Raw genomic sequence first — 15,938 nt, 5'->3', positions numbered from 1 at the left:
CTTCATTTTTCAAACATGTCATGAGAACAATACCTAGCACTTGCTTCCCAAAAAGCTCAGGATGATGAAACAGTTTCCAGTAAAACTCATTTTACTGCAGCATCATGGATGTCTCCAAACCCCCTCAAACAATCCTATATGCTTAAGTCTCCAAGCGAAAGAACTTTTGAGTTCAAATAGGCTTAAGACACTCAGGAACTTGTCTGTATCATTTAGAATTAAACTTGCAAAAGTATTTGGCTATCTTGGGTACTTAAACAGAGCATGTGCACACACAACTTCCTGTTGAGATGTAATAGAATCTAATGTAGTATTTATTGTAAGAAAGTAGAAATTACACTATCAAACAATAAAGGCATGGCTGAGGAAGGGCTTCACTTGCTGTCAGAAGTTTTTACTTTGCATCTGGCATCGAGACACAGATTTTCACAGCTCCTAGCTGCGAGGGAGGTAATATCATACTACAGTACCTGCTAAGAGCATAAGGGATGGGCAATTATTGACTTGCTGAAGGGCTGGAGCTCAGACGTGTGTTTTCTACTTTTTTCCCCAACTGCCAGACAGCACTGCAATGGAGCGTGGGCTGGTCAGGGTGGTGATGAACACACAGGACCTGCAAGTTGGTTAATATAGCAGTAAAGATGCAAAAAAAAAATATAAAAAATTGGTTCTCCTCAGCTGACCTGATAAACAAAATCTGGGGGAGGATAAAGGAAGAGCAGATAAAAAAATCAAAAGTTAGATTTATGCTGCTAAAATTTCAGCAAACTGAGAAGGTATACCTTGAGAAATTACAAAGTCTGAGAGTACTGGTATTTAAGGTCTAACTCCAAAAATTATTGTTGCAGCCTCTGGTGCTTCCCAGTATGCTTTTACCATCGGGCTACTCTAGTTAGACTGCAATCCCTTCTCTGGTTATTCGTTTGCATTCCTTATTCATAGGCTTTGAACTTTGATCTCAGAATATCAAATAAGTTGTAATTCTTCTTGTTCCTAGTTTACCACGCAATCCAGAGGATGCCAGCTTCGTCACTTCACACCTTCATTATATCCTGTTCTCCCTCTTTGTAAAAAACCTCTTCCTTATATCTAATCTAAATCTACCCTCTTTTAGTTTCAAACAATTATCCCTCATCTTATCACTACAGGCTCTATTAAAATGTCTGTCCCTATCTCCCTTATAAGTAGTAAAAAGGTCACAATAAAGTCTCAGAGTCTTTTGTCCCTCAGGCTGAACAACTCCTATTGTCTCAGTCTGTCCCCATAGCAGAGGTGCCTCAGTCTTCTGATTATCTTTGTCCCACTGGAGATCCCAAAAACTGGGTCCCACAGCTGGATGCAGCACTCCAGGTGGGGTCTCACAAGAGTGGAAGGGCAGAATCCCCTCCCTTGTCCTGCTGGCCATGCTGCTTTGGATGCAGCTCAGGGCACTACTGACTTTCCTGGGCTGTGAGAGCACATTGCCAGGTCATGTCCAGCTTTTCATCCACCCCCAAGTCCTTCTCCACATGGCTGCTCTCAACCTCTCATCCCCAGGTCTATATGGATACTGAGGGTTCCCCTGACTCAGTGCAGCACCTTTCAGATAAACCAAGGCATACAGAAGGAAAGTGATGGATCCACAGGTGAATGTGAACTCTGAGACAGGTGCATGAACCTCTTGATGTTCCAATCCGCAGTCTTGTGTCCTATAGGTAAGATGGAAACATCAGATGTCTACAGATTGGTAGTGGAGGAAAAAAACCCAGAGATAATAGGAACAGTGACTGTCAGAAGCCTTCCTGGAGTTATTTAAAGGTGTCAAACTAGGATAATGGAGTGCGTTCAAAAATGGTGAAGAGAGAAAGAAAAAAAAAATTCTGTTCTGAAAAGCAGAGTCTCTGTGCAGTCATTCCTATGAAAAAGGATGGAAAATCCCCTGGGACATTTATGTCCCAACTGAAATTTTCTCAGACAATATGCTGCCAAGGAACAGTCTTGCACATTTGGGCCAGGGATATGCACTGTATGGTATAAACAAACAGATCTTAGGCTAACCCAAAAAGGGAATGCTGCGAACATTTTAGGTTTCATCTCCCACCCAGCTGAGACCTCAGCCAAACCACCACCCATGCCCACAAAAGCATGCAGGTTCCAGGTTATGAATGTATAATTCGTATATAATGGACATATAAGGTGGTTTGGATTTCCAGGCCCCAAGAGCTGTAATACAGACTCTCAGCTGTGAAAAACAATTGAGAAGCAAACTACTTACGACAGTCTCCCTAAAATGTAGTTTAATTATTTCTGACAGGAACCAGGAGCCAGGAACTCTCAAAACTCTCTGTATCTTCCATTTAGCTGCCAGTTTAAAGATAGATAGATGGGTACCCTACAATTTAAATAACCTTACAACACACAAGTGCTACGTGCCCTGGTCCTTTACAACACAGCCCTCTTAAATGTTCACAGCTTTCTAATGGGTGATTAAATAGAGTAGCTTTTACTTTTCTGGTGGCACTCAAGAAATGATCAAAATGAATTTCAGATTAATCTTCCACTTAAATACATGTCTTTTTGGACAGAATAAGACAGAATAAGACAGCTAATGCTGTTTTACAGAAAAGGGCAGGTGAATTGTTTCTTTGTCATTCAGTCCCAGGGATAGAATTTGTCACCTCTGTTCTTATTACAAGCTTCATTTTTTTGGTACATTTCCCAATTCTGTTGTTAAAATTAGAGGACATGATTAGCTACCATCTGAGCTGCATGAGCAAATGAGAAGGAAAGCTTTTAATTCTCCTATTACAATATTCACAGACTGGCCAGCTGCACTATATTGCTCCTGCCTATTTAAGCTTAGTTAGAACGCTCTGCCTGTGCATAAAAGACCTGCCTGTTAAATATTTTCACACCAGCTGTTCCCAAAAGGTGACTAAATATTTCCTTTTATCTTTAATCTCATCCAGTGTTTGTATGAACAGCTTAGCCACTCCTTATCCTTTCCTAGAGGTGCACTGTGTTTTACCTCATCTCACAGTACAGCTCTCAAAGCTGTTTCTAGCTCCTTGAAGAGAGGGGATCCTCTGACTAAATCTGGTGCCCAATTCTAAAAGCAAATATGAGTCTAATGTCCTCAAAAAAGTACAATCAACACAAGCACCTCTGTGAGAAACATTTGGAGTTTGAGTATTACCCTGTATTTTGCTCCCTGATGTTTGTACTTACCAGATGGCACTGATGGATGGTAACTGATTAATGGATGCAGACTTTTTTCTAAGGAATCAAGTTAGTTTCAATGTTCCCATCTGGGATTTTGTCACATTATTGTCTTGGAGTCATGTCTTGCATTGCCTGAACCTCACCTCATGTTACGTCAGTCTTACCTGAAGAGCTGAATTGAACCTAATTGCCCTCTGTGGGTCAAGAAAGGAAAGAGATAGTTCCAGAGGATGATTCACTTGAAACCTCTTCCATGGAGAATTTCTGGAGTAGACAGTGCTCAAGGCATTGTTGAGCTTGGGGTGGTTCATCCAGAGGTCTTAGGTTATCATAAACATTATTCTTAGGAAAAGAAAATGCCATTCCAGTAGGACTCTGCTTATTTTTCATGCAAATAATCAAAAAAGAAATGACTCATCTCCAGTTCCAGGACCTGCTCTGTTTCATCACTGCTCATCCCTACCAGGAACTAGACCATTACTGGGGCTCAGAGCAACCTGGTCTAGTGGATGGTGTCTCTGCCCATGGAAGAGGGGTGGGAAATAACTGAACTTTTTAAGTCCCTTCCAACTCAAACCATTTTGTGATTCTATGAGCCCAGACTCAACCACCTGCTGGCTATTTTACAGACAAATGTTTCTATGTTTCTTCTTTTCTTGTTTTTTTGTTTTTGTTTTTCTCATTATCTCCTCATGATTGGGGGAGGGACTTCCCTCTGCTCTGTTAAAACTCCCTCAGAATTCCTCAAGGCTCTCTTAAAATTCCTAGTCCATCTTGAATCCTACCCAAAATCTTGACAGTGGCTGCTGATATGCCTTAACTTCTCCTCAGTGTCTCGACGAAAACTGTAATGTGATTTTATTCTGTCTCCATCAGCATGCCACTCTCTCTGTTGTTGTTCACTTAAAGTTTAAGAATCTCAACTATCTGAGGCCAAGATTATCCTTTTTGTTCTGCATTTGCACTGAGCCAGGTCTAATGAGGTCACAGTCCATTAACAGCACTTTAGAAGTTAGAATACTAAAGCAATTACTCATACAAATAAAAAACTTGTACCTACTTCTCTTTTTATTTTTTTTTTGCATATACTGCTAAAAACTGACATAAATCTGTCCCTTTAAGAACAAAAAGTCTGCTATGTTGCCTTTGATATTTCAGAAGAAAAGTGGGAAAAGAAACCTATCAAACACTAACCTACCAGTGCAGTGCTTTGTTCATGGCCCTTTTTAATTGATGGAACAGACACAGGAGCCTCCAACACAGGAAACGCCACCATCCAGAATTTCATATTATTTTCACATTACATTAAAGACTGGAGTTCGGAAAGGGATAATGATGTTAATTTGTGCTTCATTTTTAGCAAATCCATTTTTACATGTTTACTCCTATCCCCCCACATATCCTCAAATTGACTTGACAACAATTTAAGGCTTTCCAGCTTAGAAAAGAGCAATGCAGATTTTTCTTTAGCATTCATGTGATGCAGAATCAGAGATTTAGCTGCTTCTGACCTGTCTGCTAAATCCTTTAATAAATATGGATTTAGTGCTAAAATATAAGATCAGGTGAAATTGCTCAGAGCTTCCTGAAAACTGGGTCAGTTCCACTGACCTTCCATATATTAACAGAAAATTTAATAATTAAAAATCTGCCTTAACTGGGATTTTCCCATTTCAAATTGGCTCATTTGAGGCCATTTCCAGCCCCAGACAGATTTTTTTTTTATCCAGAAAAGCACAGGAGAGGGGCACTGCACAGAGCTAAAAGGCTGAGTTTAGTGAGGAGCGAGGCTTATTTTCACAACCTGCTTTAGAAGGTAATTTATGGGGAATATCTGGGAAAAGCAAGAAATATATAGATGAAAAAACCAGAAGGTGCGTGATCAGCATGACTTAGATAGCAATGAAGTGCTAAAGACATTCTTCATAACAAAACACATTTTGCAGTGTTATGAAACTCTCATTCCTGTGATTTGATAACTCTGTAGTGACATGAACTCCTGTGCTTGTACTGAAGATGACATAAAGAACACTAGCTTTTCAAACCATTCTTTTTACAAATGTTATAAGGAAAGGATCAAACTAGGGGGCAAGAAAAAACCTGAAAGAAGAAGTGTGGATTTTCTGTCACTGCCTGTAGCAGATCTGCAGCATGAAATTCTCTGAAAACCATCCTGATTCAGTAGTGAACAGAGAATGATTGTATAAGTTCTGACCATGTCATTAATCGAGGGACATAGTTTTACCTTCAGAGATCATGTCCTAAAAGCAATGTCTGCAAAATTTAATGCCTCTAAACAAATAATGTGTTTTTCTATTCTTAAAGCATACATCAAATATGCAAATATTACTAATGTAGAAATAATAATAATAATTTATGTCTATAAATATAAAACCTGTCCTTTTATGAGTGCAATTAAACTTCTGGTACTGAGACGACTCTCACTCCACTCAAGGGCCTCAACGTGTTTTACACAGCTCAGTAAACTGAATATAACTGAAAAGTAACAGCTATTTATTTTCTTTCCATGGATGAGGAAATCAAGATTAAAGGATGCTCTCTAGACACTGAAAATGAATCCATCAGCTTTGCTATCACCCCTCATCAGGAAGAACACTGACCTTCAGCAATGGCTTTGAAATGTGACTTGGACACCTGAATTTTCACCTCTTGAACATGAAGCCCTGAGGAGCATCCTGGAATGCCTGCACTGGGAATGAATATCCTGCATTACAGAGTGACCCTAACCAGGACATCTGAGCTGGCCTGAATGCTGATTCTTGCCAGCTCTGCAGGAGGACGGAGTACAGGTCTTCAATACATGTGCAGGAGGGATGTAACTGTAACATGTATTTTGCAACTCTGCACCTGCAGAAAAGACTAGGTATGCAAAAGGAAGTATAAAACACATTCAGAACAGAAGAGGAGAGAGTTTTCATTCTAAGCAGTTGAGCTGTATCTAGGAGAAGGGCTGGTGAAAATCCCTAATAAAAGAAAGGGCCCATCTCTGGCCCTCAACTAGACACAAAAGATTTAACCAACCCCACTTCAGCTTTTTTCCCCAGTTTTCTCCTGGTATTTAGTTCTTTGCTAGCATAAACAGCTTTGTGTTTAAATGAAAGGCTTCTGCAAATCCCTCTCTAGGTCTTATTTCTCTCTGGAGATCCAAACAAGGAACGGGGGTGCCTCTGAGATGCCTTATTTGGAGATGAATAAATAGTCCACAGAGTAGCTCCTCACCTGGTGCTGAGCAGATCCAGGAGATGTGTCCATAACTGCCTTGGAACGCACCCTCCATCTCCAAAATGAGTAATGAAGGGGTTTGATATAGTAATATATTTAAACTGATGTATGTCTGTCCTCCAAGACTGAACCTCTAATTCTGTAAACATACAGGATCAAGCACAATGGGATTCTTGGGAATTCCTGCCAGAAACAGTAACAATGAAAACAGGAGCACAATGTACACCATTAGCTGCACAATGTACACGGGTACAGCTGGGACCTCTTTTGAAAAAGTGTCTTATTTCAAAGTGCAGTTTCAGCCTGCTTCATATTTGCATAAACGTCTTCCAAATCCTGTCTGGAAAGTTGTAATTTTGTGCAATGAAATACCATTAAACTGCTGTGATGCTTTTTATCAGCTTCTAGTTTCTACAGTATTTATACTCTACTTTCATCCTTCATTAAATGCTAAAGACTGACCACCATGTTGTGTCTAAAGCATCTCCTCTATGGCACTCGACGGCTGTGATTTACTTCTGTACTTGTGTCAATCTTCCATTTATTTATTATTACAAACGCTACTTTAAACTGTCTCTTGTTGTTGAATAGAAGGACATGAAATGCCAGGTATTGTCAGGCTTCAGTCCTGGAGCAGAGATTTATTGAATAAAAATAAAGATTCCAAAGTGTAGGATTGTATTTTTCTCTTTGATGCTTAATTGAATCTTTATGCTTTCTGCGACATGTAAAAGCTTCCCAGAAAAGAAACAATTCCTAATATATTAAATGACGTTCCTAAGAAGGATTCTTCTCTGGGCTAATTTTAATTTCCTCTCTGTCCATAAGGAAGAGATAATTTGACAGCAGCAAAGTGTTTTGCTCATGCTTGAAAAGAACTGATTTATTTTCCAATTCTGTATGTTTTTGTTTTTTCTAAAATAAATTCAGCAGATCATTTACAAATGCTTGTGATGAAGTGATCACAAGATAGATTTGCTTGGGATTCCCTTACTCAGAGCTCAGTCCCAATATGGATTCCTTTTTTTCCAGACAACATTTTGCCAAATAATTTAGAAATTTTATTGTTATTCATCTTCTTGAAAAGGAGACACAGAACACATATGAAACATGAGGGGCTGACATATCCAGAAGTCAGGTGCCTGTCTATCCTCACAAATGGGATGCATCAGCAGCTATTACGGAAGGTTTTTGTTTGTTATGCTGTCCATATGCCTCAACACTGATCTAAAAGGATCACCTTCACTGAAAAGCAGCAGAGCTCTCTGCAAAGAGCTAACTTTTGTCTGTGAACATCATTAGAAAGTGCTCATTAGTCCAAATTGTGATGATAGTTTTTAGAGTATGAACATCTTGTAATTTGGAAGAGGGCAGAGGGAATATACTAATTTGAGTGCATCCACTTCAGACAGCTTATTAAATCATGGATTTTTGCCCATTAGTAGACACTAACCCACTATATGACTATCATTGGTCTTAGATTGTCTTTTTCTTGCTTAGTTTTGATGTTATTATGTTTTACTGACTCACAGACTATTTTCCTTATTATCTAACCTTGGACATTCTAACTCAGAATGATATAGAGTCATGGAATGGTTGGGGTTGGAAGGGACATTAAAAAACATCTCATTCTATCCCCCCTGCCATAGGGAGGGACACCTTCCAACAGAACAATTGCTCAAAGCTTCACCCAACCTGGCCTTGGACACCTTCAGGGATGAGGCAGCCACAGCTTCTCTGAGCAACCTAGTTCAATGTCTCAAATATGATCTGATGAAGCTGAAAACATCCAATAAACCTTTGCAGGAACTCTGATTGTGATGAGTTCTGACTGGGTTGGAGTGTAAGGTCACAGTCACAGGAGGTATCTACCAACAACAGCATGGAATTGACTGAACACTGGTGGAGAAGCCATGACATGGAACTCACAACCACCTTTGCTGAGCCATAAGTGGTTTTATCCAGCATAATCAAGGTGGATCATGGCAGAGACTGACTCTGCTCAAGTATATGCCCTGCTGATATTGCAGCACTGTCCTGGTTAAAAGTAGGAATAGTCAGCAGCAGAGGTCTAGATTTAAAAATTAAGAGGCTTCTCCTTTCAAAGGCAGTTGGAGAAGCCAAAATTTGGTCATCTGAGTCTTAGAGATACAAATGATAAGTTCTCAGTGATACAAGAAAACATGCTAATTGCTCCGTCATCCTCAAAACATGATATTTTAATGGTACTCTATTTTAAACATGGAATTTAGTATCTTGTGGTGGTATGAAATTTTTTAAACTAGTCACATTAGCAGGAGCCCCACTGACTCCAGTACAACATTGCTGTTTTCAGTCAGAAAAGTCCTCAACACAAAGCATAATTGACCCAAACAAAAAGAACTTTTGAGCTCATGTTGTGTCTGCTGAGGTCACATTTGAGGATAGGGAAGAATGTTGAAGTGGCATGCTGGGAATTTTCCCTAATCATTGTAGAAAACAAATAGGGGATGGCAACAGTCTTCCCACTGCCCTTTGTAGGGGTCCATAAATTTTCACTGATTACTGCTGATACAAGAGAGAACTTTGCTCTTCACAGAATGCCTAAGGTCAATGAGAATCAGGGACTGCTTGTTACACGACTGGACACACACTATTCTCAGCCTGAGACATGACCTAATCAGAGCAAATGCTTTGTGATCTAATGGTCAGAGACAGACTGATGATGTCATTGCTTCCACTGGTTTTGGCCAAGTCTGAAATGACAGCTAGAACACAAGTTTTCAGTTCCTTCAATCTTCCCTTTGTCATTGTGTCTGACCAAGACTGCATGAACTGCAGCAGAGAAGTGGTTAAAAGTGAGATCCTAAACACAACCCAGAGTTTGATGCATCTCTGGTTGGCTAGGGTAATGTCCTAAAAAAAATTCTCAGCTATCAGATTTAAAGTAGGAATCCATATTTTAAAGGTAAGTTGTATTTTCTATCTTAGTGGGAGTTCTCTCCCTCCCTTTATTATGTCCCTTTCATGTGCTGAGCACAAAGATACTTGCACTTTTGAAGAATAGGACTCGCTACAAAAATAACTTCAGCCCTTTTCAACTATTATCTTTTTTTCCACCACATCAGGGTCTCCTTACACACATTTTTAATAAACAAAAGGAAAGGGAGTAAAAGGATATTCAAATGAAAGCCTCCCTGAATACTTTTATTTCAAAGGTTTGGGCAGATTTTAGTCTTTTATTGCATTTTTAATAAAAAGCTTTGAAGACTTTAAAGGCTAAGTTCATCTTGGCAATGGGTAGGCTAAAATCTCTACTCACGAACTCAACTACATAAAAAAATCATGTTTTTCACAATGATAGTTATTATTAACACTGTTGATTCTCTAGATTCCCCAATTTCTTCCCAACCCACAAAGCAGATATCTGCCAGGCAGAGCCTGTGAGAGCCTTGTGTGTGCACTGGGCTGCACATACTTTTTCTTTAGAGAGAAGAGTCGCTTCTCTCCATACAAAACGGAGAAGATCACAAGTTCAGAAATCAGCATGTAATGCTTGTGCAAGGCAGAGGTTGAAATTCCTGCTAGTACAAAACATCTCCAAGCTTTCAACAACCACTAAAGGACCAAAGTAAGGCTTTCAGGAATGAGTCTGCAATTTAGGTATTGAGCCAGAACAGATTTTGATGGTGTATTCTGACAACCAGCTTTGAAGACACTGCTTCACCTGCCCCAGACTAATGTTTCTCACAGCTCTACCAGGGTAGTGAGATGAACAAGTTACAAGCTATGGGAAAAGCCTTCAAAGTGGCCTTTGATTACATAGCTGTGCTCAGTGACTTTTTCTTAAGTGATGAAGATATTTATGAATTTCAGGTGTTGCATCCTGAGGTTAGTTTTCTTGTTCTTCCTCATGTGTTTTAAAACTAAGAAAAAGAAAAATCAGCATCTTCTTAGGCATTAAAAGGCGTCTTGGTCTACAGTATGGTACAAGACTGCATCACATCAGGCTATATCACTGTTATATCCATCTTTTATAGAGACATTTTTACCATGTTTAAAGGAAGACTTATATGAATGTTCTCTAAGGATGGTTTTTTATCTTGGTGGCCTCGGGCATGGCATGAAATTAAAACGGATCTTGTTTTCAAAAGTTGACATCAGTAAGCCCAAGGAAATAAAATTTTATCCCACATGTGTTAGGCCTGGTGCTGTTTGAACAATGGGGTATGACATTGATAAAATGTATGAGAACTGCTTCTGTGACCATGTGTGTGTGCGTGTGTGTGTGGGCGTGCAACAGTCTCCTTCACAATGCCAGGTGAAAAAAAGACATTGCAATGTAAAGGTGCATTTACTTCAGCTTAATTCTTCAAAAGTTCATGCTTCATGGTCTCTTTATTAATTGGAATAGAGAAAAGATGCCTGTTTCAATGAACTGTACCAACTTTGTGGTAAGGAACTCTGTTGTGTGCTACCTGAAAGACTTTCACCATTGTTAATTTATACAACTAAATTGATACTAAAAAATTCAGTCATTACCATTAACTGATACAGGGTCTTAAATCTAATAATTGTTTGTGAATAACCTTCAATTGATCCATACTCCTGCAGAGCAAATAGGAGCTCTTCCACTGACTTAAATTCACTCTGCAATAATTTATAAGAATATGGCTTCCCTGCAGCCAGAGACATGGATTCACACACCATGCTAGTTTTATTTTAAATCCAACTTCTCAACCTACTGAAAGTAAGTAAAGTCATGGAAGGTGGGTAAATGGCTGATCTTCTGCTATCCTGTGGCTACCCACAATACTTCCCCACTGTGCTTGGAGGGCAGGTTTATCTAGGAATACCTGTCATATAAGGCAGTTCTCCACAACCCTATAGCAAAGCTTGATCATCTGCATTTGCTTAAGGCAAATTTTAAATGCCTAAGTATTTTTGTGATCGTAGACCTTCATAACAAAGTGTGTCAGTAAGTCACTGGGAAACAGCATTTCATCCCTGCCACAGTGGGGACAAAAGGACAGTCATAAAGTAAAATGCCATATCCTCAGGAAACCATGTTAGCAGCAGAAGTGATGAGAGGAGCTATAATAGGACCAAAGTACTAGATTTCATGAGATATGGTCATGCAAGCTCAGCCTCAGTCTCTCGCCAGGCACGCTCTTTCAGTCTTTTCAAAATGAGATGCAAAATATCATAACTTCTTACTTCTTTACTGAGTGCCAGATTCTAGTTTCTAAGTCTTATCGTTAAACCCACAGCCCATGATTTTATGTCTCCACTGGCAATTTAGGACTACCACATACAAAGTATTATTCCTATTACTGCTCTTCTCCAGTGTACTTTTAAGGGTCTGAAGTACTGCCTGGATGTCAACCATGCATAAACTGTATGAGTCATTATGAGAAGGAATCCTTATCTGCATGCAGGTCAATCTACAACCACTGTCAACTGCCCAAAAAAAGTCAGTACACTTATGAAGCAGAGAACATAATTTCTATTGCTGCTTTGTATATTCAACTTTGCAATGATTTGAGTGAATACTGGGAATGTGAAGATGTCAAGTACCAAAGACAGAACAGTGTGAAAATCACTGATTTAAATTTGAGGAGAGTGAAGGACAACATCAGATAATTTAATTCCTTTAATAATGATTTTGCATCCAAGTCTAATGCTGTTTTGATGGGTCTGGGATTATACTGATGCATCAGTGAGATCCCTTTGGTAAATGGTGCATTACCCCAATGCAGATGACATGACTCACCTATTCATTTCACTGCAGTCAGCAAACATGTCTTATGGTATGTGGTGCGCTGCCTCTTGATTAGCCAGAAATAGTTGGCCCAGTTTAAATAGGTCAGAAATGAGATCATATCACACAGTAAGTTCTGTTTCACAGCACAGCACAGGCCATTTTCTTCTTTCCACTACACTCAGAAAATAAAAGGTTAAGAGACCAACCCTATAATGGCTTCATTAGTTGCCAGATAGGGCTCATAAGAAGTAAAGGGAGATAGCCCCCAAATGGCCTGGGATACAGAGGATCTGTGATAGCAGACTGGAGGAATGGGTTAGAATTTTTTATTATTAGGTTCTTTAATTACCTTTCTTGTACCAAGCATTGCCTTGGACTTTTTAGCTGAACTGGGTTATAAAGGACTTTTCTGAATTTGCTTGTGCAACAGTACTAAGATGCAAAAGGGAAAATATTTAATTATCCCATGGAGAAATCAAAATACCAGTTGCATTGCTCAGTACAAGTTATCTCTGGAATTATTTCTGTACCTTTCTCTGAGATACTCTTTCTAGTATTTGGGAATTGGTCAAAAAGAGTGTATACTGAGGGAAAACTGATTGTACAAAACTGTCCCTTGCATGGAAGGAATCTGTTTGAGAAACATGAACTTTGAATCATGAAGGAATATGCTTGAGAAGCATTTTCCCTGAGTTACACTTCTGAGGTAGTACGGCAGGAGCCCTGTCTCAGCATACATTGGCAGTAGGAAGACACAGAAAGCAAAAAAAAAACCCAAAACATATAACTACTCTTTCCTACAATGCAGTTCAGAATAGGAATCTCACAAGAGATTGAACTGGCACAGCTTGTCTATGAAGGCTAAGTGGAATGCAAAAAGATAACATAAATAGGAAACAGAAATCTCTGTAATATTATTGTTTTGTGAAAAGTGAGCGTTTTACCCAGTAATGTGTTCTATAAGATTAACACTAAAGACAGGTAAAATCTACCTATTTAGCTGAAAGATGCAGCCTAAGGTTCAAAGAGGCTGTAGTTTTACCTTCTACATATGACAATCCACAGACTTCAGCTACTGCTTCCATACTACCTGATAACCTAAATGAATTCAGCATACAGCACTATAGACAGGTACGGTTCTTAACTTCAAGTTGGTAAGAGCTGGAAAATCCATTGTGCTTGCTCATATTCTGGGTTTTCAGATAATTATGCTGTTTCCAGGGTATGCCTTTCCATGTGGTTTATGAAAGGGGCTGTCCTTGGTGCAAATCCATGTGGGCACGGTTCTGTAGATTTCACTGTGACTGAACTCTATCTATCTATCTATCTATTTATCTATCTATCTATCTATCTATCTAAATAGCACTAACTGCTTTGCTGAGCTGAGGGTGATTTCTCAAGTACTTAGTTCTTTCCCTTAGTAATTCTTCTGTTTGCTCCTGTTTTGTAGGGTAATAAAAATCTGTCCCTTTTAGATGCTGCTACAGAACCTCCACCCCAGTGGGCTGAGCAGTGTGTTATTACATGCAATAGCATGCCTGCTCACTCTATTTTAACGATGCAAGTAAAGTACCACATATCCTTTGAGTAAATCTGTCTTTCAAATCAAGTCATCAATTCAGTGGAAAGGTCTGGGCTACAAATGGAAGTTTACAAATCACCTTAGCTGTGATTTTAGCTGTGAGGCACAATAACCCGAATGTTACAAGCAGCTCAGTGAGGAAAAAGGTCTTGGAATGATGCTCAAGTTTGTCTCAAATAACTTCATGCTGCCAAAGAAAGTTTGCACTAGATGGATTTATAAAAGCAGTATAAGGAAAGCTTATAAATCATCTGTACATGACCCTCCAGGTTAACAAAGGGAAAGTGAATTCTGTTTGCACACAGAAATAAAATTTTCTCCAAATCCATCCCTGCAATCCCCAAACCTCTGTACAAACACAGAATAATGACTCAATTATGAACTATGCTACAAACTACAAATAAATGATTACCTTTTCTCTTATGGTGCTTTTAAAAATAAACCTGCAGAGTACGGAATTGAAGATGTTAATATGGAAAAAGGAAAAGCCTGGCATCAAACTTATTTCCATTCAATGTATGATAACTTCCCTACCTACATCTGCAAAAGTTTTGATCTAGTTTCAGAACCAGACAAGTAGAGCAGGACTCCTTTTCTACTTATTCCTCAGTCCAGTCAATTTTACTTTATGAAAAGCTTCTAACACTCAGCCTAAATGATGATTGTCAAAAGGGTTTTCTTATGTTCTTAGCACCAGCATATTCAGTTTTCCTCATCCTTGGAAATTACTCTCTTAAAATACTTGCAAACAGTTAACCTGATTCTCTTTACTCATGATAGCAATTCCTCAGTGCAAATGTTGTTTACATAATTTTTCTACTATATCCACTCTCCTAATAGCATGTTTTTTTGGGTTGCTTTGCTGAAAATTCCTTTCATTTTACTGCCTATACTGAGCTGCCCTGGATTTCTGGCCTAGTTCCACTCCAGTTGTGTAAGGTATAGAAACTGTTATTGCTGGGATCTCTTTTTTTGTGAGCACACAATACAGGACAAAAGCCAAAGGACTGATGCTCCATAGGTTCTGACTATTCAATGTATTCCACTATTTCTCAGTGTGGCCTCTAAGAGATAATTGCATTTGGAAGAAAATGGTCCTGAACAGTTTTTCTGTAGCCCTCAATTCACATACCTGATGCACATTTTGAGCAAGATGCCAATTGAGAGGAGGAATAAGGTTGCTGTTCCAAACCTCTACACAAAACTGCCCATAAAAATGTGTCTTCTTGGTAGTTGCTTGTACTAATAAATACTTTTTCTCAGTAAACTTATTTTTCAGTTGGTAGAGGACAGACTTTTAATATGAACATCATGAGGCACTCATCCTCCTCTAGCCTGGAAAAGCACATGCTTTGAATTCAGAAGAGAAAGGACATCTGACAGATTACCAAATCTTCCTTCTTGTTTACAGCCACTAAAGATTATTTAGTCATCTCCTAAAAATCAAAACAGACCCTTTAGTGGCCACTGGGGTTCATCAAGAACTATCACCAGAACAAGAAGTTATATGTAGACCATCAATTACATTTACAGCCATATAATGAACAATAGCAAGCCTAGGTGGCTTTAATGGAGTTATTTATGATATTACTCTATGCTCAGCAATGGTAGCAGAATTATTTATGTAGTTGAGCTATGGAATTTCTCCTTCCAGTCATGCTCTACACATGCTTCACTGGAATACATCTGTGGCACTTTTTTTGTAGATCTGAGTATTTCTCAAAGTTTAATGAAAGACCGTCAGTAAGTCAGCGCTGGCGTTACCGATTGAGCAGTCGTGGCCAGTCCAGTTGGGGTCGCAGCTGCAGAGTCCGGTATCCGGGAGGAAGGTCCCATGACCAGAGCACTGATCCAGACAGGTGGCCCTTGGGGTCTCACAATTTGTTCCTCCCCAGCCAACTGAGCAGTGACACTCTCCTCGGACACACACACCTCGTCCAGAGCAGGTAGGATCCATGCAGTCCACTACAAGTGAGAAGGAAGAGGAAGCAGACAGGGAAAGCAAATGGGAATTTTGGAAAAAACCTATCAGACTGCTGTCTACACAAACATATTTACACAGTATCTCAAGGTTTCAACTAGAAAGCCCTGCTGTGTACAAAACAGATGCTTCATGCAAGAAGTCAGTGGCCCTAAAAGGCAGTGAGACCTAAAACACCTACGTGAAAA

The 15,938-nt window shown here is 39.3% G+C and overlaps 1 protein-coding gene across 7 annotated transcripts in view; it reads right to left on the bottom strand.

The window, feature by feature from the left end:
* The window catches only part of TENM4 (teneurin transmembrane protein 4), a 591,710-nt gene that overhangs the window by 123,348 nt on the left and 452,424 nt on the right, over positions 1-15,938 (bottom strand). For all 7 annotated transcript variants that reach the window (XM_015638720.3, XM_015638758.3, XM_015638767.3 and 4 more), the window contains one exon: positions 15,534-15,734. In XM_015638720.3, the coding sequence (XP_015494206.1) occupies positions 15,534-15,734 (201 nt within the window). The remainder of the gene's footprint in view (positions 1-15,533; positions 15,735-15,938) is intronic.

The sequence above is a fragment of the Parus major genome, chromosome 1, assembly GCF_001522545.3.
Source record: "Parus major isolate Abel chromosome 1, Parus_major1.1, whole genome shotgun sequence".
NCBI lineage: Eukaryota > Metazoa > Chordata > Aves > Passeriformes > Paridae > Parus > Parus major.
The sequence above is the reverse complement of the archived record's forward strand: the minus strand, read 5'-3'. Positions and strand labels throughout refer to the sequence as shown.